Source organism: Anopheles maculipalpis, chromosome 2RL (assembly GCF_943734695.1).
Source record: "Anopheles maculipalpis chromosome 2RL, idAnoMacuDA_375_x, whole genome shotgun sequence".
NCBI classification, from domain to species: domain Eukaryota; kingdom Metazoa; phylum Arthropoda; class Insecta; order Diptera; family Culicidae; genus Anopheles; species Anopheles maculipalpis.
Window position 1 is genome coordinate 45,696,358 of NC_064871.1, and position 23,535 is coordinate 45,719,892.

General features: G+C 41.8%; 2 protein-coding genes across 3 annotated transcripts in view; one reads left to right on the plus strand and one right to left on the minus strand.

Moving 5' to 3' along the window:
* The window catches only part of LOC126556961 (bromodomain-containing protein 8), a 238,854-nt gene that overhangs the window by 74,209 nt on the left and 141,110 nt on the right, over positions 1-23,535 (plus strand). The gene's annotated exons all lie outside the window — the stretch shown is intronic.
* Positions 1-23,535, minus strand: part of LOC126557341 (hemicentin-1) — a 72,503-nt gene that overhangs the window by 10,678 nt on the left and 38,290 nt on the right. The window contains exons 2-10 of one of the 2 annotated variants that reach the window (XM_050213069.1): positions 18,763-19,095; positions 18,366-18,509; positions 13,945-14,139; positions 12,526-12,786; positions 12,327-12,447; positions 10,169-10,509; positions 9,919-10,092; positions 7,819-7,935; positions 7,594-7,627 (exon numbers count right to left, since the gene is read on the minus strand). In XM_050213069.1, coding sequence (XP_050069026.1) covers positions 7,594-7,627; positions 7,819-7,935; positions 9,919-10,092; positions 10,169-10,509; positions 12,327-12,447; positions 12,526-12,786; positions 13,945-14,139; positions 18,366-18,509; positions 18,763-19,095 — 1,720 coding nt within the window. Of the gene's footprint in view, positions 1-7,593; positions 7,628-7,818; positions 7,939-9,918; positions 10,093-10,168; positions 10,510-12,326; positions 12,448-12,525; positions 12,787-13,944; positions 14,140-18,365; positions 18,510-18,762; positions 19,096-23,535 lie in introns of both variants that reach the window. The other variant, XM_050213067.1, reaches the window with a different exon arrangement.

The following is a 23,535-nucleotide window of genomic DNA, read 5'->3' on the forward strand; positions in this document are numbered from 1 at the left end:
TTAAAAAAACCCTACAGACTATACGGCACAAGCCGTCCTACATAAAATAAATTAAAAAATAAAATTCCTGTAAAATAGTGCATGTGAGTGTTGAACAGAATTCAAATTTAATCAACCTCATAGCAACAAAACAAACACGCCTGCCGGACAAAATAGTTGTATTAAAAAAACATTTTACAGGGTGTTCGAGATATAGCGACCAGTTTTGAATATTTTTTAAATTTCTTTTCTTGCTATTTCTTAACTGTCACAGTGAGATCGCCTGGATTTACTGGATAAGGAAAATACTGGATACTGGATAAGGTTTTACTGGATAAGGTTTACTGGATAATTAAATGCGTCTTGAAAATCATCTTAAAAATACTTCTACGGTGATCTCAACCATTTCTGCTGAACTCGAAAACCCTGTGTATTTGAACTGTTGAATTTTTAAACCATCATCCACATACTTTTTGTGTGTTCAGAGCTTTTTCTACCCTCTCGATGCCTTAGCTTCAGGGTAAAATGAATTGTTTCAGTATTCCCTACTGTGTCAGGCCGGGCAATTTTCTGTTTCAACTTTCGTAAGGATTAGCACAGATAAGTGTATGCAGCAGCTTTATCTGGCGTACTAGTATCCAACAATTGCGATAAACTTCCCTGCTCGTAATAGCTCCTATTGCTTGGGGATTTAAAATGCTCGCCTCTTGTACTTCCAGAATATATTAAAAAATGCTTGTCGCTCGTTCTGGGCGAGGGGAGTTAGTCCATCTCAAGCACCAGCAAACAAATACACTTTAAGTGGACTATCGCCGCTATAGTCACAAGCATCCAGGACCGAAAACGCCAACGGAACATGATGGTTTAGAGCCTAATTGAATCTTGGTTTAATAGAAAAATAGAAAACATTTAGGGCAGATATCGCACTTATTGCTGTACTGGTGCTGGCAAGTAGTGGCAGCTTATTGAATTTTTATTATTTATACCGTAAAAATGCAAAAACCGTACGAAGCCGAAAATACCGAGCCCAACCATTATCCTTGGAAGAGGAACAAGAGAGAGGAAAAAACCGATGCTGGCAGAAAACAAATGCAGCCGTTAAGACAAAATGGCGTTGCGCGGTGTGCTGCAGCCCCGTAAAACCGTAATCCTCAATTTCTTTTTTCCGATCAGCAAACCAACATTTTGTGGTGGTGTGAGTTTTTTTTTTTGTGTTTGTGCTTATGATCTCTGTGCTTGTGCCAGAAGGCAGCCCTCTTGGCCCCATCGAATCCATGTTATATTGTCATTGGAAAGTGTGTTGTTATTACAAGGGTCGCTAAGGTAAAGCAAACAGGGGGCGCAAAAACCCACCACCAAAATGGTACCCGTTACAGTCATGGTCGATGCAGAGTTAGGACAAAAATGGGCAAAATTGTTGTCCGGAAACAAGGAGAAAGTGTGCGTCTGTGTGTGGTAGAATTTTAATAGGATTTAATAAGAGATTCGCGATCCCTTACTGTGTCTAACGGTGTATCAGGCATGTGTGGCAGCTTTTCATGTTGTTTTCTGTATAGAAATGTTTTCCATTTTCGGTAATGCCTATTTCTGGAAGAGAATGGAGGGCTGTTGTTGACTTTTGTTCCGAAGGACTTTTTTTGGTCGGTTTGTTTGTTTCTTATATTCAGAACGCTCATTTTTCCGCCCTTCGCGATATGAAGAGCTTTAGCTGTAAAGATCTTTTCCCGGGGTTTCCCATACCAGCATTAAGGGTAGGGATTGTGTCTTTGTGTTGCGTTTGAGCTTACGGTATTGGTGAAAGTTTTATGTCCTCCATCCCGAAGCTGTTTGGGGTTTCTTAGGCGCTTGCGTTTTTTTATGTATATTTTTAAGAAACCTTCAGGATGGATCGCAGAAAACAGATGGGACGCAGCGTAACGAATGGCCGGTTTAGCTGAAAGCCATTCAGTGGAGGCTTTTTTCGTTTTGCGAGATTGTTAATGGCATTGTTTGGACAGATCGTAAAAGCTGTATGAAAGTTTGATGTAATGTAACACTGTCCATCGGGAAGCAAATTGAATCATTGTTCAAGGCCGATGTTTTCGGTGCAAATCAATGTCTTGGTCAAGAAGAAGAACCGATGCATCAGTATTTTTCACTACGTCCAAAAAAACATTTAAATGCTAGCCAAGGTGTCCGGGGAAGAACCTTTAAACTTTAAAGCTTTTCCTTTGTTATCTTCCCCTTTTTTTCGCCGACTCAACTTAAAGTAAGCTGATACGAAGCTAGCAAACGTGTCTCTGTGTCTTCTTAATACCGTCCAGCTAGGCAATCCTTTCATTTCCCGAAGGGATTGTTTTCTTTCCCACACACCGTTCCCCGCAGTTGCGAAATGAAGAGGGTAAGCATCCTTTTATCTCCAAACACTCCCGCTCCCGCCCAAGTTAGCTGGTCAAAATCCAATTTTACCCGAAATCTTTTAACACATATGCCGAATGGCACTGGATTGCTTTCGCTCCTCCACGCTGCTCAAACACACATTCGTGTGAACATGAAAAATGGTCCATCCTGCTGGAACGCTATTTGTCATGTGATATTTTCAATTTTCATTGTCAAATGTGCAAGATTTATTGCCACCGGGATACGAGCCGTGATGCTTTGGAACTCATGTGTATGTTTTTGTGCGCGTTTGCGCCTGGGTTATCGAGAAGGGAAAATAAAATCTAGCGAAAGAGAGAGAGAGAGAGGGCGTGTGTGTGTGTTTCTACTGTGGCTGCCCTTTTGGCGCACCTTTGCTGACACACTAATATTGTCACCGCTAAGGAACCCCGGGGGTGAAACAGAGCATTGGAAAAATCGTCCAACTTGATCAAGTAAGAATGCTTTTCCATTTGCTGATTTGTGTTCGGTTTGTAGAAAGGAGGACATTCACCATTTCCCATTTTGGTGATCGACGGCGGAATACGGTGGCCAACGAACCAGTCAAATACATTTAAAAGATAAAATTAATCGCCTTTTTTTGGTGAGAAGACATAAAACGTTCCCAGCGATAAAAATGTTAATATCTTACTCTTTCTCTGCTTTGGTGGTTCATTTTCCATTTCCTAAAGCGCTTATGAAAGTTTGGTAGCGCAGACAATTTTTGGACTGGATTAACACCGCAAAAGTGTGAACTTTGTTGGCGTGTTGGAGTTTTCAGTCGTTGTTTTTCGGGTGTCCCATCGTCAGCTTTCATCTGTTGTTTTGGGGATGGATTTTCTCTACCGGGCAAGCAAAAGCCGGGGTGACAGCAAGCACACTTTCCGGTAAGGATCTGTGTTTTGGATTTTAATTTTGGTAAAGGAAAACGAAACTCAAACGGATAAAAGCTTTAGGTTCTTTTTTTGTGTTTTAAAGCACCTTGTCCGTTTTACTTTTTTTCAAGAATCCACATGTAAAGACAAAGTAGCTAAATTTTAAAAGAATTGTCGACAAGCAGCCGAAAACAAAAAACGCGACAAAAGGTAACATCTTTTGGTATGAACCAAACAAACCCCCGGAAAGTATGTTTGTTTTCATCCAAAAGCTTGCCGACCTTTGCGTTCCTTTTTGGGGTTGGTGCTGTTTGCGGTCAACAGAACCCACCAACCGGGATCAGACGAATGTGTATGCGAGGGCAAGCATCGTTAAAATGCCATCAGGACACTTCTGCGTGGTACATGCGTGTGCACGAAGTGAAGAAGAGGAAAATGTTTTTCTCCCAGAGGGCTACAACTGGCAAACGAGCAATGTTGCTGCCATTGTACCTGTTTTCGCACCCAAAACATTGCAGCATTTTTTTCTGTTTTGTGCTTCCGGCTCAGTTCGAATTATGGTGGGGGTTTTAGTGACAAAGTTCTAGTTTTGCAGTGGGAAGAAACACAGATTACAGCGCGTTCTTTAACGGAAGGTGGGAAAGCTTTTTTCCCCCTTTTTTCAGAAGGTGTTTTAGGAACGGTGATTTGTAGGAACGAAAATGTTATCCTTTAGTTTTGAGACATGTGACGTGCAAATTTGATTATGAAAATAACGCAGTATTCCCACAACTGTCAACAAACAGGCGACGATTGAGAGTGAAAAAAAAACTGCTAAAGATAACGTGAAATATTAAATTATTAAGTTGTATTATCAGAAGAGAGTCATCAGAAATAAATTCCGAATGACTGTCTTCTGAGCAAACGGGGACAGATACGACTAGGGATTTTTTTCTTACTGCTGGATTTAAGTCACAGAGAAATAAAGCCGTCAGGTGTGTTTCATGGTTTTTTGGTCAGCACCTGTTACACATCAGGATCGAATGTCTGGGACCTGACCATCAATAGATGAGCTCGTTTGCTTTTGAAAGTGAAGAAAAAGTTTTGGCTGCTTGTACTATGACTAATGACTATGACTGCTTGTACTATGATTAAGTGACTGTAATCTTATCGCCATTCGTTGAATAGATAGTTGGAAACTTTCAAACTGCCAAACGAGGCTTGTTAGAATGACCATGACCAACGTCACATGCCAGGTGAAGTAGGATAGAAAACTCTCAGGGCCCTTTGCTACCACCAAAGGCGTGCGTCAAAAAGATGGACTTGCCTGTCTCCTATTCAACTTGGCACTAGAGTAGGCCATCCGTGGCTCGGAGATGGTGGAGACTTCGGGAACTATCTTCTATAAGTGAATCCATATCCTGGCATAAGCTGATGATATAGACATCATTGGTTTGCGGCTCTCCCAGGTAGCAGAGGCCTATCAAATGGTTGCAGATTAACGAGGCAAGGACCGAATTGATGGTGGCACCATCAGCGGCCCTACTAAGAAATCTGGACACATGGGGGTGATGTACGGATAAGTGACCACCAATTTAAAGTCGTCCAAAACTTCACCTATCTCGGGTCAAAAGTCAGCACCGAAAACAGCAGAGAGACGAAGAAGCGAGCTAGCTGATGCTGGTGGCCAGCCGGTCATTCTACAGCCTAAGGAAACATCTAACCTCAAACAACCTGTCGCGACGGTCGAAGCTGGGTCTGTATCGTACCTTCATATTCCCAGTACTCACATACGCCTCTGAGATATGGACGCTATGTAATACAGACGCGTTCGAGAGGAAGATGCTCAGAAGGATCGTTGGTCCCATATGTGTGGAAGGACAATGGCGGTGCCGCTAAAACGACGAGCTGTACGAACTGTATGACGACCTTTCCGTCGTGCAGCGAATTAGGCTCGCCAGGTTCCGATGGGCTGGCCATGTTATACGCATGGCTCCGGACGACCCAGAATCATCCATCCGCCATCAAGGCCGAGATAACGGATTGGCGGACTACGGCGCGGGACCATGAGCGGTTCCGGATTTTGCTGTGGCAGGTCAAGACCGCAATACGGTTGTAGTGTCTGATATGTAAGTAAGTAAGTAAGTAAGTAAGTAATCTTATCGATAGATAAAGAAATTATATTGAAATATGGAAAATAAACTAGTTAAAACAAAAAAAAATCAACTTGCAAATACATAAATTATTCTATTGAAAGTTTATGTTTAATGGAATGACTCAATTCCGGAAGTGCATGAAGTTAAATGTTTGGAATTGATCGAAAGTGAGAGAAAATCATTCCTTTAGTCTGTTAATGCAATTTAGTATAATTATGTGAACGTTAGCATTAAACAGTTTTTATTTAATTTTATGAAGAACGGCCTACTTTTTCATGAACGGAATTTCATGAAGAACGCCGTATTGCTATCATTTTATTTTAATTTTTCAAAAACAATAAATAATATGTGAGGGCGGCCCAGTGGTATAGGAGACAGCGGCGCCGGTCTTCAAATGGCCGGACCGGGGTTCAACTCCCATCAAGACCGTTCCCTTGTAGTGAGGACTGACTTACCAACTAAGTGGTATCATCAAGTCTAGCAGCCATTTGAAGGCCGGCGTGACGGAGTAATGAGTGAGTCTAATGTGAAGTAAATCAACATTTTAGGTGTTTGTGAAAGTTTGTGAAATTTTCCCGCTATGAGATCGCTTGTTGAGATAGTTTCACATACACAAATAGCCTACACGAGGTGACGGAGAAAAGGTTGAAATTGTAATTTTGAATTTTTTTGTGCTTTTCTGAGGAGCCTTAAGGTGTGAAAACAAAAAGGAAAGGCGAATTAAATCTAATAGTTTAAAGTTGTTGTAATTATTCTTTCTACCTTTAGGCTTTTCAGCATTCGTCTCTTCTCAAACCATATTGTCAATCTTAGTTTATCTAGTTTAAGTTATTCTCATTCTATACTGAAGGCTTAGTAAAAACTCGGAGTACAAGCTAACGTCTTTTGAAAAATTTAACAGTTTTTTTTTGTCACAACGTTCATGTGCTCGTTTAGTTCAAATTTTTCTTTCTTTCTCGAGAATATTTATGACATTCTGACAGAAGGTGTAGTACTCGAGGTTACAAGACCAAAATACGATGATAATAAGCGATGATTATTGTTTAAAGCAATGTGTGTGAATCAACCGTGCACGCCCAATTCTTAGTCTTGACAAAATTCTTTGATCGCTGTGGTTTGAAGGATTATTCCAATGCGCTAGTGTGCTATTGCATCTTCTTCAAATGGCTCGAGGATGATGATTACTAAGCGTTTTGCCAACTCTGTTATGATACCTGTTTCAACCAGAAAGAAGAATCGGCTCCGGAGATGAATAGTTTGAAGTCTCCATAAAGTGTAGAAACAGTCTCAATCCTTAATTTTCTTTAAAAAATAAAACTCCGTAATTCATGAGCAGTGTTAAGCAGTGTTCCAATTTGAAACAACAAATGATGAGATGCAAGTAAAGTGAACAGGTATTTTGAAATAATAAAAGTCTTGGTACTTAATATCGCTGTTCGTCCATATTAATAAAGGAGCTGAAATCATTTTGTAAAATGTTGGTTTGAAAAGAAAAACATTTTTTTAAACAAGAAGTGATTTTGTTTCCCATACAACAGTACGTTATTGCTAGCAACATTTTATACACGTCCAAATAATCAGTGTGTAGAAACTGATATAAAGCTCCATTAAAAGTCGTCCCGTGTTGTGTCGCTTAAATCCACCACGAACAGGAAACGATATAACGATCGATCGAACGCTTCCTCGCGCTTGACAAGGACAGCGGACAGCGGGCCCATGAAGCGTACCCATGCTGCATGCATAAAATCTGTATCATTTCGGTGCGCCAAATCAAATCGGCACTTGTTCCGTGCAGTGTATCCGTGCGCCCATCATACATATTCACAACGGTTGCAAAACACGGCGTCTCAAGATGGTGGTGCGCTTGTTGGCTTGGCGTATTGAAGAAAACTTGATCGTTGTAACGACGTTTGACAGAATTTTAAGTTTTATCCTCACACACCGCCGACCACACGTTGCCGCTTTTCGTGTTTCTGCTCCATCGGGTTGAAGGGAAAGTATAATTAGATTTCCGCCATCGTAACCAACCTCGATTTCTCGCTTTGCTGAAAGGTACGTTGTTGTGCGAGAGAATGCTTTTCCCATTTCTGATATCGTGTTTCGATATCAAGGGAAAGGAACGGTTTCCGTCTTGCAAACCACTTGAACGAAATGCTATCGAAGCTGAATTGCTTGAACAGTATGCTGAGCTAAGGACCACCACTTACCTATCCTTTTCCGATGTTTTGTAGTTGTTGCGATCTGCGAGGTAGGCGGGAAGGATGGGAAGAAAGAAACACAAGAGGCGCATAAGATGGGATGTGAATAAATGCATGGAAATTAAGAAACATTAACACACGCTTGGCAAATGTTTCGATCCGCTCGGCTAAACTCTGGTGAGTCGCCCTGTTGATCGATTCCATTCTGTGCAGCTGTGTTGCTGGTATACTCACTCCGGAAGCAGCATTTTCGCGCCCGCACTGCGTAGATGCAGAGACAGATGAGTATGAGAAAGGCTGCCAGACATCCGCCCGCAATCCCGAGCAGATAGCTCAGCTCTAGCGGTTCCACTACTTTGAGCCAGCAGCGGCAGGAGTCAGCAGCAACATTCCGGTTTGGGGTCGTTGTAAAAGGGCGCGCGTTCCGAGTTGTCGTGTGCGGAGTGTCCCGGTGGAGTTAGTATGTAATTGGAAAATTAATTAAAGCTCAGTTGTTTGAATGACGTGTGTATGTATGCAAGCTCTTTGTATGTAAGGCAGAGAGTATGGGAGTTTGACAGTCCCTTTTGGGAGTTGGACAATGTTTAGGACCAACCAGCAGACATCTAACTAAAGCACAAGAAACACAGCCAAAGGGAGAGCAGAACGATATGATGGGGGTTGCAAAAGTTTACACAACATTCTTGTTCGTTGTTTTCGGGGTTTTTTTTTTGCGTTTAGTCTTGTTCTGAACGCGTGGAGATATTTGGCTGTCTCGCGTACGCGTTATGGCTTAATTATGATCATTTGTAATGATCGTAATAAGCGACAAAGTTTTCGCCTGATTTTCGCGCGTGTTTTCCCCAATGTAAATCGGGAACGAAGATGGCGGTACAAACACTGCACTGCACGTAAGAAAACTGTGTGCTGTAAACGGAATGCTTCTGGGCTACCAACACCGTATCTGATGATGTTTGCTGAGCGTAGTCATTCGTACACTGGGGAAAGAAAAGTTTCTCATTCGTAGTACGTGGAATCACGTCGCAATCGTTAAACTGTGCTTTGGATTAAACCCGAAAAAACAACGACGGAAAAAAGTTTGTTTTTTAAATTTTTGGAAAACCAAATTATCGTACGATCAGCAGCATTCTTGCAAGTGAAATCAGTTGAATGTGTTAGAATGTTTTTAATTTTAAAGCAAAAACTTGTTCTAAGACAAAGTTGATTTTTAGCAACACTTTGGTTACATAAATTTACTCATATCTAATTAATGAGCCAGTTGATTTCAGAGAAAGGACTTTTGGTACTTCATTACATCAATCTTCAGTTCTTGATACTGATATTTAATCAAGGTACTATATCCTTTCAGATGAATTACCTCAAAGGCTTGATCAAACGTGGAAGAAAACATGCGCCATGCACAACTTTGAAGGTTGATAAAACAGCATTTATTTTTTTTCGAAGGAAACATTTTTTATGCAGAGGCTTATTTATGACCTGAGAATGTCTTTAACATTAAAAAAGTTATTAAAAAAGTTTAGAAAAGTAAAAAAAAACTTCCGAATATTTTAAGACGGTACGTCAGGTCGGAGTTGGAAGCTGCGCCAGTATTCACTCGGGAGGGCTGGCTAGCAAATCCCGCATGGACAGTCTCCTTGTAGGCAGGGTTGATTATCCAACTACAAGTGAATTCAAGTTAAAAAAGATAGCAGACTAGAGAGTTAGCAGGCTAAGATCTCTCGCGGTGGTAAATCCAAAGAAGCAGAAGAAGAATCTAATGGGTTACTCATGTAACGTCGAGGGACACAAAATCTTTAGTTCTTTTGATGTAAACGCCGAGCATGGAGAACAGAAGATACATTAGAAGCTGTCACGGACAAAAATTCTAATGAAATGCAATGAAGATCATTGGAGTTCTACAAACGTTTTTGTTTAAGTGAATCGTTCGAAGAGTTAAAGCGTTGCAATCGTTAATCGGCGAATCACACCTTAAAGGCGTTGTTACAGGAAGAAAAGCTTATGAAAAATGAATATAAGAAAGAAGGAAAGCGACATTAAAATTCAAAATCTACATTGAGATATGAAGTGGGTTGCTGGTTGGTAGCAAATCCACAGTAAAACAAAGTTCTCGTATAAGTTTTCCAAAAATACAATAAAATTGTCGACAAGAGACATTCCAAAAAAATATCTTCAAAACAACATATTTTGGTAGCCCAGAGATCACATCGTTTTTCACATTCTTTCTGTTGCTTATAAAATTTGAGACGTAAATCCAAGATATTCAACGTACGATCGGTCACTTCAAAATTGGAAGTAGAAACTACTAAGTTTCCTCGACTGGCCCTTGCCACTCACCTGAGAACATGCCTTCGACACGTAAACTGATGGCGTGTCGATCGGTTCCTCTTTCGTTTTCGACCACCAGGTAGTATGGTCTTTGGTCCTGTAGATCGGCATCATCGATGTGTAACGTCGCTAGATAGCAATCTTCTCGACTGTCCTGTGTCACATCGTCCACCCGATAACGTCCTGAAAGAAATCGTACACACAACAAGGTAAGAACCGACTTTGGAGACGCACCACACAACAATATTTTTTTGCTTACCAATGCCAGATCCTGCTTCCAGCCGTAACGAACCCCATTCCCAGGCAACATGGCGCGGTCTTGGGTCGGCACACACGATCAACGATAGTGTCGCCGAATCACCCTTCCGTACCGATACTGAGTGACCCGCAATGCCACCCGAAGCAGACGTGGTGCGTAGGACCTGCGGCGCACCAACGACTTGCAGCGCAATCGGATCGGACGTTACGGTTCGTTCTTGACCGTTGATGAAATTGGTCGCACGACACTCGTACTCGCCCTGATAATCGTACGTCACGTTGTCTATTACTAGCCGGGATTCACGTCCCCGATCAAGGAACGGTTTTCCTTGGGTGGATATTCTATAGCGGAGAGGAAAAAAGTTGTGCAGAAAAGGAAAATAATTTTTAAAAAACCTTGCTGGTAATTTGTGCTTGTGTGTGTGTGTATGTGTGTGTGTGTGTGTGTGTGTGTGTGTGTGTGTGTGTGTGTGTGTGTGTGTGTGTGTGTGTGTGTGTGTGTGTGTGTGTGTGTGTGTGTGTGTGTGTGTGTGTGTGTGTGTGTAAATTGCAGTTCCACGAACATTAAACGAAAACAAAAACAAGATTTATGAAAAGATGCTGAATGAATTATGGGAGCGAAAAACTGAAACAGCTACGGTGGGGAGCGAACCCGGGGACAAAAATGAGAATTTTCCTACAGAAATATGGAGTGGATTTACGGAAGATGAGCACAAAATGAGTGGCTCTGGCGGTTGGGTGAAGAAATCCTTTTCATTTCGTTTCCGTGCTTCATTTCCCGGTGCACTGGCACGAACGGAAAAGCGTTAATGAATTTTAATTAAAAGAATAGCATGCTCGAACAGTGGTTGTGCCCTCGTCAGTAACCAACCAGCCAGCCAGCTAGCCAGACGAGGCTCGTTGCTGCATGCGGTCATAAATAAATAATTACAAGCTGGCTGAATGGCCGGCTTTTCACGCGTCGGACAACCTTTTGTGCCGGGGTGAAGGGATGCACAGTATTAAAGGGGAATTAAAGAATCTCCACACTCCGATGACTTGGTTCGGACTGTCTTTTTTTCTGCTTCTAATTTTCCATGCGTTGGCACAAATGATACAGAAAGGGGCCTCTTTTCTAGCCATCTTGAAGCGAGTTGTTGTGTGTGTGGAACATTTATAGCTTGTTCTGCTACTATTACGCTACATCTTGTACAGCCATGTTTGGAGTTTGTGTTTATGAAATTCATTATGCGGAGAATCCTTTTAATTTTCACATCAAAAGTACTGTCCATCAGCTTAACCAGCCTTACATGATGTTATTAAATGTGGTTCTGTTATGAAATGCTTGCAAGAGTACTTAGGAAACAGTTTGGGTTTCAATGTGAATGTTTACCATACGAGGATGAGTGTTTTCTGTTGCAGGTTTTCTAGCTGTGCTCAAGTGACATGCATTTAATTATGTTTACAGTCTTATATCGCTTATTTTTAACCATTTTTTTGCCATTTTTCATTTTTGCAAAGCACTATTACAACGCTCAATAGATATTTCGATTGTATTGTTCAATGACTCAAAGTACTGTAAACTATCGTTTTGAAACATAAGTAGCAATTTTAAAATCAATTGCTTCCTTGAGCGCTATTATTATTGATTTTTTTTACATACTACAGTGCACATGGTCGTTTATTAAGCAATCATACAGGCAGGCATACCATATAGCAGACAGGCATACCATTTTGATAAAATAGTAGTCAAACTCTTCACGAAAGAGAAGATTTCAGAACGACAACATTAATCTGCAGAAAATCAAATAACGTCACCCAGTTATTTAGTTATTTAAACTTTGGTTAGTAATAATTACAGAAAAACATGTTGTTTAGATTTGTGAATCGTCGGCTGGCCTTAAAAGTGAAGCACGAGGGATCATTTGTATTGGATAATACAAAGAGAACTGGTTGAATAAATACAAGTCTTTGGCTTGACAAAAAAATGGTTTGATTAATGTCTTTCGTCAGTTTGTCAGGCTCAAAGCAGCATTTCAGGAGTAAAACAAAAAAAAAAAAAGGATAAAAAGTGAAACCGTTTGGTTTGACAGGACTGTTGTATGGCATAGTATGGAAACTTTGTGAATGTTAAGATGAGCAAAACAGAATAATTTAAGTTTACAAACGTTGAAACATACCTTTGAACCCACTTGTACGTGGGAGTGGGATTGCCTTCGGCCACACACTCAAATGCAGCCGGACTGAATAGGGGAGCGGTGGTCAGTCGGTCCGGTCCCGCGGACAATATTTTTGGCGCATCTGTAAAGAGTCATGAAGCGAAAACGAACGAGAAATCACATTATATTGCCTGTTTTGCTGGTGTGCCGCTTCACTCACATTTGACGTCCAGCTGTACGGACATCGTGTCCGACGTGCCGACAGAGTTCTGCGCCTGGCACGTGTAAAGTCCGGCATCACGTCGCCCGACCGGACGCAGCTGGAGCGATTCTTGAAGGCTTGCAATCTCGGACCGTCCGGCTCTGCGCCACACGATACTGGCTGGCGGGTTTGCATCGGCTACGCAACGCAGGATCAGTGAATCTTTGCCCTCTTCCAGGTCGATCTGTGGTGCTCCCATAAGTCTCACGGTGGGTGCATCTAGCAATGGGGGAAAAAAAGTAAAGAACATATTTTAATACAGAAAAATGAAAAAAAAACAAACTTCGCTCCATCACAGTTATTGATTTTAATTTCGAGTCTCACCACTTTTGAAGTGAAACTTTTTCAGAAAGTCCCAAAAGTTCAATGCAACCTTAAGCCCAATTTGTGTAGCCGACCTTTCGTGCTCATTAATTTTAAACAGCTACCGTTGCCTTTGAGGCATTTTACATTATACTGCTGGTACATATTTTATGATTTCGTCGAACAAAAACCTCGAAACAAGTGCCACAAATAAATGGCTGACACAAACGACATGACGTAGCAGACCTTTTGCAGTTGTTTGACCATCACCGTTCGTTGTTTTATCGGTGCGCTCGATACGTATATTGAAATCTCGACCTGAGGTCAACTGGAACTGCCCTATAGGCGTAGCATCAAAATGTGTGACACACCAAAATAGAGAAAAATGCATCTTAACGCATGTCCTGCCCGTCATGTGAAAGCTATGCTGTATTTCTTTCGGTGTTTAAAATCAACTGAAAAAGGGACAAAAAGCGTGTCCCTTGAGATGAGCACAAAAAAGCTTTTGACGGGCGAATTAAAATACCATTCACCGAACAAACGCCACACAAAAAAAAAAAAAAAGAAATCCAGCAGCCCTACAGACCTAGGCCACGGGTTGTGAACGGTGGTGCTGTTATAAATATTTATTGTCGCTGATAAAACAATATTAATTGAGGTCGGCCCGTGAATCGCTTGTAGCTATGAGCGAAGGAACGAGATTCACAAACAGTAAATTGAACTGAAATGTGACTGAACGCGAGTGGATTGCATTTTTGATTGTGCTGGCTGGAAATGAGGACGATTAAAGGTAAGATCGATATAAACCTTGGCCCAGACTATCGGGAAAAGCAATTTCGGGTGACGGAATTGTTAGCATCAATTTCCGGGCAGCCGATAAAATGGCTGAAAATGTTAATATCTTTGTTCGTGCAGAAGGTTGCATTAACCTCACATAAATGAATGATTTTAATATAGAGCGTGGCTTCAAGAGTCCTTGGAATTAAAGTCTTTCCTTATAATCTGATACGAGAAGTATAGAAAAACTAATATAGCAATCATCAGCAAAACAAAGTACAAAACACAAGTACTTACATTTTACATCTAGCCGAGCCTCAACAGCTACGGAACGGGCTGCATAGGATTCGTGCAATGCAAGACACTTTACTACTGTTCCGTGTCGCTCCTTGTTGGCCGGAATCTGCACCACCGAGGCCGCCGACCAGGTGCGAGGATTATCAGGTTCCGTCGAGTTGGTTTGTGGATGAATAGGAGATATCTCTTGATCACCTGAAAAGAACAGAATTATTTTTATTGAAGTACATTTTAATTCTTCATATTTAATACTACATCTCATTTTGAATGAGGCTCTTGAAGGAAGGTTTCCTCGAGACTTTTTTGACGATTTCATGGTTCTAGTGAAAAAGAAAGGAGGTACGGGCTCCATTTTTTGTTTTCGGCCCATATCCCTGCTTAATACTGACTACAAGCTACTGTCGAGAATTATTAAACTACGTCTTGATTCTATAATCTGGAAGTGGGGGATGTTATCGATAGCGCAAAAATGTAGCAACAAACCTTGCAACATTTTCAAGCGGTTCAAGCGGTCTCTGTTAAGGAGAAGGTGGTTGATCTCAAGAATCAACGAAAGCGTGGCACGCTCGTTTCCTTTGATCTTTCTTTGTTCTTTACATTAATGAGCTCATCATCAGATTAGTAAGATCAGATCAGATCAGAGTTGATCAGATTATCACCTGATCAACAACGGCACTGGAAATAGGACACATCACACCAACAACCACCCCGATGCATCTTCCGTGGCTGCGGGAAGTAGAAAGATTGCGACATCGGACATCGATTTGACCTCCTAGACGGTGTGGTCTTACCTGTGGGACAGATCTGGGGGTTTTCGAGTCCCATCAACCCAATTGGCCCTTCCACGCAATCGAGGTGGACTCAGTGTTCACATTCCCGTCATTACCACAACAGCGTTGCTGGTGAATCGGTACGTTGCAGAGCAGGGTTGCATGAAAATCGGGGCACAGCTCATAAATTATGCTGGGAATCCCTCGAATATAGACTCCATTGCCACAACGTATCCGTGTCTTCGGGCGGTAATCCAGCAGCTCGCATACCATCCGGTTCCTACAGTCTCAACCAAAAGTTTGCGGCAAATGATGGTCGACAGACTTCCAGACTCCAAAGTGGCTATGGAGTCACCTTCGACGGATTGGCGATGGATTTGGAAAAACGTCACCAGCTACAGCCTTTCATCCGACCAACGCTCGATACTGTATCTGCAGGTGCACAACAAGGTGCCATACGGACTGCTGCTCGACAGGATGAATCGGTCTCCTTCAGCATGCTCATTCTGCTCCCAGCCAGAGACTCTGGAGCACAAGTTTGCCCTGTGCTCTAGGGTGTCTAGTGCTTGGAGCATACTGATGCAGGCTATGAAAGCCCTTCTTCCAAACCACAAACTCAACTTCCCTTCCCTCCTCTTACCTATTTTAAGTCACATTATCATAAGTAAGAGGAGTCCTATCCTACTTTTGTTTGCAAACTACATCCTCCACATTGTTGGAAACAACAATGCTGTGATTGGTGAAAACATCCTTAAATGTTCTTTGTAAAACCTGTACGGTGTCCCTACGTGTACCCCACTTTTCTTTTGTAAGTTCACTAGTTTTTCAAGTTGTTTTAAATAAACAATGTTTTATAAAAAAATCAATAATTTACAGTGTACATAAGTTCGCAGAAACGTTGTTTGTATTTCCATGCAGGAAATGTGTCCAAATGAGTCCAAATGTTGGATATTAGACTGATTCTAAAGATCTGTTCGGGGTAGTAGCGATTCACCTAAATGTCACTGTGCATGATGTGAATTACATACATATTTTTTAAACGCTTCATCGAAAGATTTGGGGCAACTACATTCCAAGCAGGTGTTGAAGATCGTGAGACGCTTCCTGGTGGTCACCAGCTATAACTATGTCAAGTCTTACAACAGCTTTTCACACCTGAATGAATCGAAATTCTCAAGTCTGAGTGTCGTGTTAACACGACACTCTGTAAGATCATAAACTGCCCTGAAAATTTGAAAAATTCAGATGTTTGGTAGTTGTATCATCATAATTTCAAACACAAAAGTTAACTTGTGAGCTAATTGCGGAGTGAAGCCTAGAAATTTTCTATTATATAAAACAAATCTCCCAGCCAAGATAGTTCATTTGTGAGCAACAACATCGTTTCATGAAAATAAAAATATTTCTTTTTCTTAGTTTAACGACCTCTAAGGTCACGCCGGCCATCGAATGGCTTACTAGACTTCCCAATAACACATAGATGGATAGTCAGTCCTCACTACAGGGTGGACGGTCCCGGATGGGATCGGGTGAAGTAATAATTCCCATAACTCTAACATTCCTTCCGGCATCTTCACAGTAACGCATTTGATGATGGTTCTTTGCTTACTTAATTTGTTTTCAGCTCTTTATGCGTTTTTTTTTCGCTCCCAAAATAGCCTCTCGTCAGATGATGTGCTGCTTCACCCAGGATCATATCGTTACATCGCAAAAACGGGCCTTCAAACACATTTTGTACTATCTTTAACACCACTGCATGGATGAACGAAGCGTGCTGCCGCTTTGAAGTATGGCTTGGTTTTATTATTGCATGCTTTGCCCACTTTTTTTTTGGCTGAGAATCGCACGTGGCATAGATCAACGTCACCGGGGTAAGCTAATTGCATACAGTGAAATGCACTTGCAGCGAGCCCTGTCTTCGTGTTAAACGGTGTGCGCTAGAGTGCATATTTGCCGGATTGCATCGTTCCGTGCGTTTCATCCGGCGCCCGAGTTGTAAACACGGCTCAAGAGGGTGCAGATTTTCATTTTAAAATTCCATTAAATTGCTTTTCATATTCACTGAACACCTAACATCCTCGTTGTATCTCAGTTGCTCAGAGCGTGGGGAGAACGAGTAAAAGTAAATGCAACCGTTTTTTGTTTTTTTTTTTCATTTGTAGTTGAAACATAGATAGATGAGATGCTGCGAAGGAAACATCTGCGGCTATCGTTTTTTTCTCAATAAAGTTTCATTATTAAGCAAATATTAAGCGTTAGAAAGCAGACTGTCAGTTAAGTATTTTGAAGTAAAAATCAACTTAATCCTAAGAACATTATACTCCACACAGGAAAGGCAGCTGTGGGCAGTTTAAATATGTAAATTATTTCACATGCTTACACGATTCTTCCACTTCATGCATGCAAGGAAGAAAATCCAGAAAATTAACACCAATATTTTATTGGTTGTCGTTAAAAAACACTGCGCACCGAGTAATTTACACCGCGTTTTTTTGACATTCCAATAAATGCCTGCGAAAAAAAAGTGAAGTATTTTCACACTTTTTTGACATCGGGCAAGCAGCAAACGGACGGATATTGCTGCATAAACGTTCCACGTGTCCACGTATATTCGGTTTCAACCTGACTGATTTCGTTGAAGCTGCTGATACAGTGAAATAATTTTAATGTTTTATTTTTTACCCTCCAGGAAACGGGAGCGATTTTTTTATGGCATTGACATGAAAGATGCGTAAAGGCAACACAAAACAACAAAAAGTCCACTTATTCATTGGCGCTTTCCCCGCTTCCAGCTTCAATCCGTTCGTCCAATCCGGCGTACCTGCGATGATGAGTTGGAGTTTTCCAAAAAGCCAAATTTGCATATCACTTCAACGGCTGTGGATGTCCGGACGAATCAAGAACCGTCCCAAATAATATTCGGTTTCCACGATTTGTCCTCGCGCGTGGTGGACCGATAGAGGTAGGAAAAATCAAAACCGACGAGCGTACTGCGTGGTGAACTGCGAGCAGGAATAGCCCCGGAAGGCGGATTTAAATTTTAAGCTTATTTACGGATCTGCTCGCTGTCGTTTGGAAGCGGTATTTGCACTCTGGTAGCTTTCGGGCAGTAGGTTTTTATTATTTTCCTTCCGTTGAGAAGCGCTTGGTGTGGGGAAGTGCTTTTAATGTTCTTTATGAAGTGTTTTCTGACTTGGTCTTTATATTTCAAAACATAAGCTCAAAATAGCCAATGAATTTTTGTTTTGGTGTTCTTCAAAAGAGAATCTATAATGTAAAAGGGATGGTTTTTAATGTGTCAAAGCTGTGGTTACTGACATCTGCCGTTAGAAGTTCTAAAATTTGAAAACTGATAGCAGAACTCTTTATACTTGATAGGATTTGTCATCCACGATACAGTCCTTCGTTCAACACATAGCGGAATACAGAAAATAGTAGTATCCCAGTTTATCCGTTAACAGCGGATATCTCGTCTAGCTCAGGTATCGGAAACCAAACCGTACATGCCAATTCAATATTTGATAAGCATTCAAATAAAATTGAATACAAAAAAATTAAAACAGTGAAACACTAGACCAGTCTGGCGAGAATAGTGCTCGATTCGTCGAGAGGATAACATCGGTGTTGGCGTTGGTGATGATTGCCACTTACCTAGGAACCACTTCAATTGCGCTGGCGGATTTCCGTAGTGGGAGACACACTTTACCGTGGCCACCGCACCGGAATCGACCGTGACGTTGTGACCGGGAGGAACGTGAACTCCTTCATGCTCTAATCTAGGTCGCTGTGGTGGTACTGTGAAATGGACAGAAATACAAAGCAATGGTGAGAAAAAAATGGGAGTTAGTTTTGCAGGTAGGATAAGGAGTTTTATTGAATGCTTGTAAGAGGGAGAACTTGCTGATGTTAACTCGTGATAATTGTAGCACATTTCGTTTCGATTTGAAGTGCCGCAACCTGTTCCATTTTTGAGAATATGAAAGTTTGCAGAATATAAGCAACGAGTTTTACAGCATGTCCAGCACGCGGTTCACCACCCTGCACTTACCTCTTACTACTAATCGCACCGGCTGGCTGGTAAGTGCGTCCTGTGTTGTAAAGTCGCTAGCCGTCACCTGGCACTCCCACAGCCCATCGTCAAACTCGAGCTGGGCCGCCCGTACCCACAGCGAACAGTCACCGCCGACGTGCGCGGTTTGGCCGATCCCATACTGGCTGGCCCATTCGTACTTTTTCGGATAGATACCGACCGGTTTGTTGTCCTTCTGCCAGGAACAGACGCCACGCTTGTCAATTACTTTGCACACCAGCAGCGCATCCTGACCCGGATTCACCTCGGTGTATTTGGGCTGTTCGGCGAATCGCTGTAGTCCTATGGTCACTGTGAAGTAAAAAAGTAAGAATGCGAAGAAACAAGGTATACATTAGAGTAGGAGAGATGAATAATAATAAAACAAAACACCCAATACTGAGCAAAAAGGGTCATCTGATGCAAACTAACAGAAAAGGGATAGAGTTTGGGTGAATAGAAAATGGCCCCCAAAGAGGGGTGCTCCGGGCGAGCGCCGGAGTGGTTTGGACGAAGGCAAACAACGCTATTAGCATCGCAATTAGTTGGGCATGGTGGTATCAGGCCTGTCCCTCTTGGAGCACCGTGGATAGAACGTACGCTTCCATATGTCTTGCCTGTCCTAGCTATGGAGCGTCTGACAGGTTGTGGTTTTGTGAAATATGACTTATCTTGCCAATGGCAAGGGCCAAGGCAAAGTTTTAAATTAAAAAAAAAAAGGCAAGATACTGCTGGCCGTCTGCCAACATGCACCGGAGCCAGCAATATATCCGGCGGCTTAGAATGGCAATGGGCTCTTTGGGTGGGTCGTCTCTGACGGCATCTGGTCTGGCAAGCGACAAAGAATGTAATCCTTATGTGCATGGGTTTGTATGTGCAGATCAAAACATGGCCCAGCAACAGGGACACCCGAGAGACAATCGGATTTTTATGTAAATTTATATTATTCAATTAACTTTACGTTCCATTATGGATTAGTTGAGTAATTGCAGGATAAATTTAATGTACTAAGGATGTGAAAGATGAGTAACGCTATAAAAACAGAATTATTCCAATGTTTAGCTTTATAGCACATATGAGTACAATATTTTCTTACAGGACGTTTTAGTTCAAGCTGTGTTCTAGCTGCGTTTATGCTTACAGGTGCAATTCTGATAAATTCCTTTTCTCGTTAACATCACGTTATGACTACAGATTGCAACGGCTAAACATAGCTTTTGTGTTTTAAAGTTCAATTCAATAAATCTAGAACCCTTTATTATGTATTATTTGTATATCAACCATTATTAAACTAATCCTGATGATTGACAAATTAAATGCTTGTTACAACGAGACGCGCACAGTGATCACGCTGCCCAGCCATTACTCGTACACCGGTAGCTGTTACTCCAATCCCTAAACCTTACATTAGCAAGTAAATTAATCACTAGCCCTCAAGATTGAGTCGCCGACGTTCGCACCGGTTTGGACGAACGGTTCAACTTCCCCAAACCGTGAACCGCTTGATTAGGTTTAATTTACGGTGCGCGTATTTATAATCCGCACAAAAGTTTCCGGTCACTAAATCAGCCGTCGCAGTACGGCTGTATCTCGCGTCTATAGCCATCATTATTCAAATGGGTTCCACTCTAGCAACCTCTAGCCTCTACTGAGCACTGCAGGGCTGGTAAATATTTTGAGAAGATGGTCTCCAATCCTTCAGCCGAAGCAAAATGCGCTACATTCGTACCCCGGGAAGTGCTATGCTGAATGCGTCTTTTCCTGAAGCATATCGTAATATCGTCCAATCCAATCGATTCGAAGCGCAGAAGAACTCGAATGGGTTTTGTGGAGGGTGGAGGCACAACGATAGGATTTTATGGTGGCGAATTGCTTTCGTCTTGCTCCGGCCTGAATTCGGGTTCGGGTAATGAGTTTCTCAAGAATTAATTAATCATTGATACACCCTGACATGAACGATTTATTTAAACGTCGTTTCGGTCCAAACGGTGCGGTTCCTTTCCGGAGCTGCCGAGCGAGGACTGTTGCACAATGGCACAGTACTCCCCGACAAGGACCAGGCGTCAGCAGCGAACCAAGCCCGTTATGAGAAACCATTTCGGGCTTTTATTCATTTGATACGCCACCGGCATGGACGCGATGGTTGCAATTGTGGTTCAATTATTTTTTTTGCTGGGCATCCATCTGTGAGTGGTCCAATTCAAATGGGCCGCATACTAAATGGATCATAGAAAGCTGACCCATACATAAATCGAGAAATTGGTCCTGCTCCTGTTAGCAAGAAAGCTCAGCTGGCTGAATAGCGTTTGCTACAATGAAGCAAACCGAGCAAATTACTCCACTTGCGGGGCGCCAGGGCGAGGATGATGCTTAATGATTGTCGAAATTAAAATTAGGTTTTGGTGGTACCTTAATGTTGCAAATACGAGAAATACCCTCGATTTGCTTCGCCGGTTTTCACAGGATCGCAGATAAGGACACAAAAGCTTGGCTTTACTAGGTGCTCTTTTTCATTCTCACGCTTATTCATCCTTCCTTCGCGTCGGTTCGCTTTATTCAAATTGTTATCGTTACGATGCGATCGCCATTCGGATCATTTGAATGGGGGAGGGGAAATTTTCCTCGCGGAAAGATTATATTTTCATTTCCTCCCGGTTACGCTTACTTGAAGACTTTGTCATTGTTCCTTTCCAGGCAGAAGGACGAGAAAAGCAGGGATGGAAAAAATTATAACCATACCAAAAAGGAAAGAAAACGGGCCGCAAACCGATCGCCCTGGCATTGCACATCGTTATTGGGTCCTGTTATTCCGATCCATTGGAAGCTTATGAACGACGTAGTAAAGACTCGTGCGGAATCGACAACTGAGCTGTTATAAGGCGAGCCGGAAAAAACACTTCTCACCTCATCGTTCGTTTCGATTGTGGTCAGCTTTTTTTGTTCCCTTCGAGCATCATTATCTTTCCAACTTCCACGGAACTAAGTTGCAAGGTGCTGCGTGAATTAATATACTGAACGCGGTGAAACATCACTTCTTCGAGAGCTTTGTCGATAGAAGGTGCACGTACCGGTAAGGAAAACTGTGGTAAAGAAATTCGAGCAATGGGTGTTTGCTTGTTACAGAATGGAATTTAGACACAACACATTGTTTATGAAATGCGTTGTCCTTTGTTCGCATATTCATCTGTACATGTTCCTTTGAGAAAGTGGTTTATTATTCGTCTTATTTAAACTTTAATTTAGTTCCGAGGTCAATGTACGCTAATTTAAGAACAACATTTTTGAAACATTTGATCCATTACGATCCAGTACTACTAAAAATATTGTTGCGCAAGTCAAAATATGAAGGGAACTCTTTTCAGCTACCCAGATACCACCGTTCAATATGTTTTCATTTTCTTTTTTGACGCCTACTCCACTCGTACTTGCCAGCTCGTTACGGAGTGAAAAGTTTTTATTCGAGTTTCATCCAAAAAGTGTAAACCTCAGTTCGCCCAATGGCTTCCACCTTTTCAAACCAGGATTGCCGGTTTATTTGTGTAAAGGGAAAAGTTTGGTTGTTATGCATGCCGAACCGATCGTTTAACTTATGAAACGAGTCTGTTAATAATTTCAATCAGTTTCATGATTGTTGAGAGGGAGCAAATGTTTACTAGCGCTTACGGTGCTTAAAGTAGATTTGATTTGGGCGTTTATTTTCAGTATATTGTTGGACAGGGAAAGGTGCAACCGTACTGATACAGGGATTGAGGCAGCTGCTTGAAATGTATTATGCGCCTAAATGTATGCTAGTAGCTGACATGGATATTTATGAGATGTTAGCAGAAAGGAATTAGTGACATAAGTCCCGTAAGACAAATTCATTGTAATGTAGTTAGAAAAAGATCAGAATTATTGTAGTAGAAGTAGACTCTAAACAAAACATTCGAGCTGGACAGTTGATTCAAGAGCTACTAACAAAATGTCTTTTTCAGGGTTATTTAAACAGATATGTCCTGCCGAGCAGCTTGTTTATACTTTTTACTCATTTTCTCTAGGGCTGCAGAAAAGCTATTGCTAATTGAATGTTCCATCAATTTTAGATACATTTATGCAGATAAAAAAATAGAGTAATAAAGAATGTCCCAGCGAATGGCAGAATTGTGAGGAACAAACTTGTTGTCATTAATACATGAACCGTAAACTCTATAAGACTTTCCAGTTCAATATGTTAAGAATAGACCTCTTAATTGCTCTTTCAAGCGCATTTGCAGCGGACACGAAAAACTCTTCCCTTGGCGCCGTTAAATAGACACATGGGCATTTCTACGCTCACCCATTCCTTCCAATTAAACAACAGCCTAACTGAAATGCCTGGTTTTTGTACACTTTCTGAAGCACATTCCATTTCGCTAATAACTCCAAAACCCGCAGACCGATGCGAGCGAAAAAAAAAAAAAAACCCACTAGTGCAACCGGCACAATATGCAATCTCGACGTGCCCTGCTGTCGGCAAGTGAAGCGAATGTCAATTGCATTTCATGCGATTGCAATTTTTATCCACTTGCAAGCGAACCATTGCTGTGGCACTCGCGTGGATATTTTTTTCCCCCGGCTGTTATTCCTTGCAAATTTCTCACCAACAGGCACGCAAAAGTTTGGAGACATTTTTCCTCATCTACTTGCTTACCCATTTTAACCACCAAAAAATGCGCGTATGCATTGCTCAAAGCTCAACTGACGAGTTCGCGGTAAAGGGTTGAGCGATAAAAA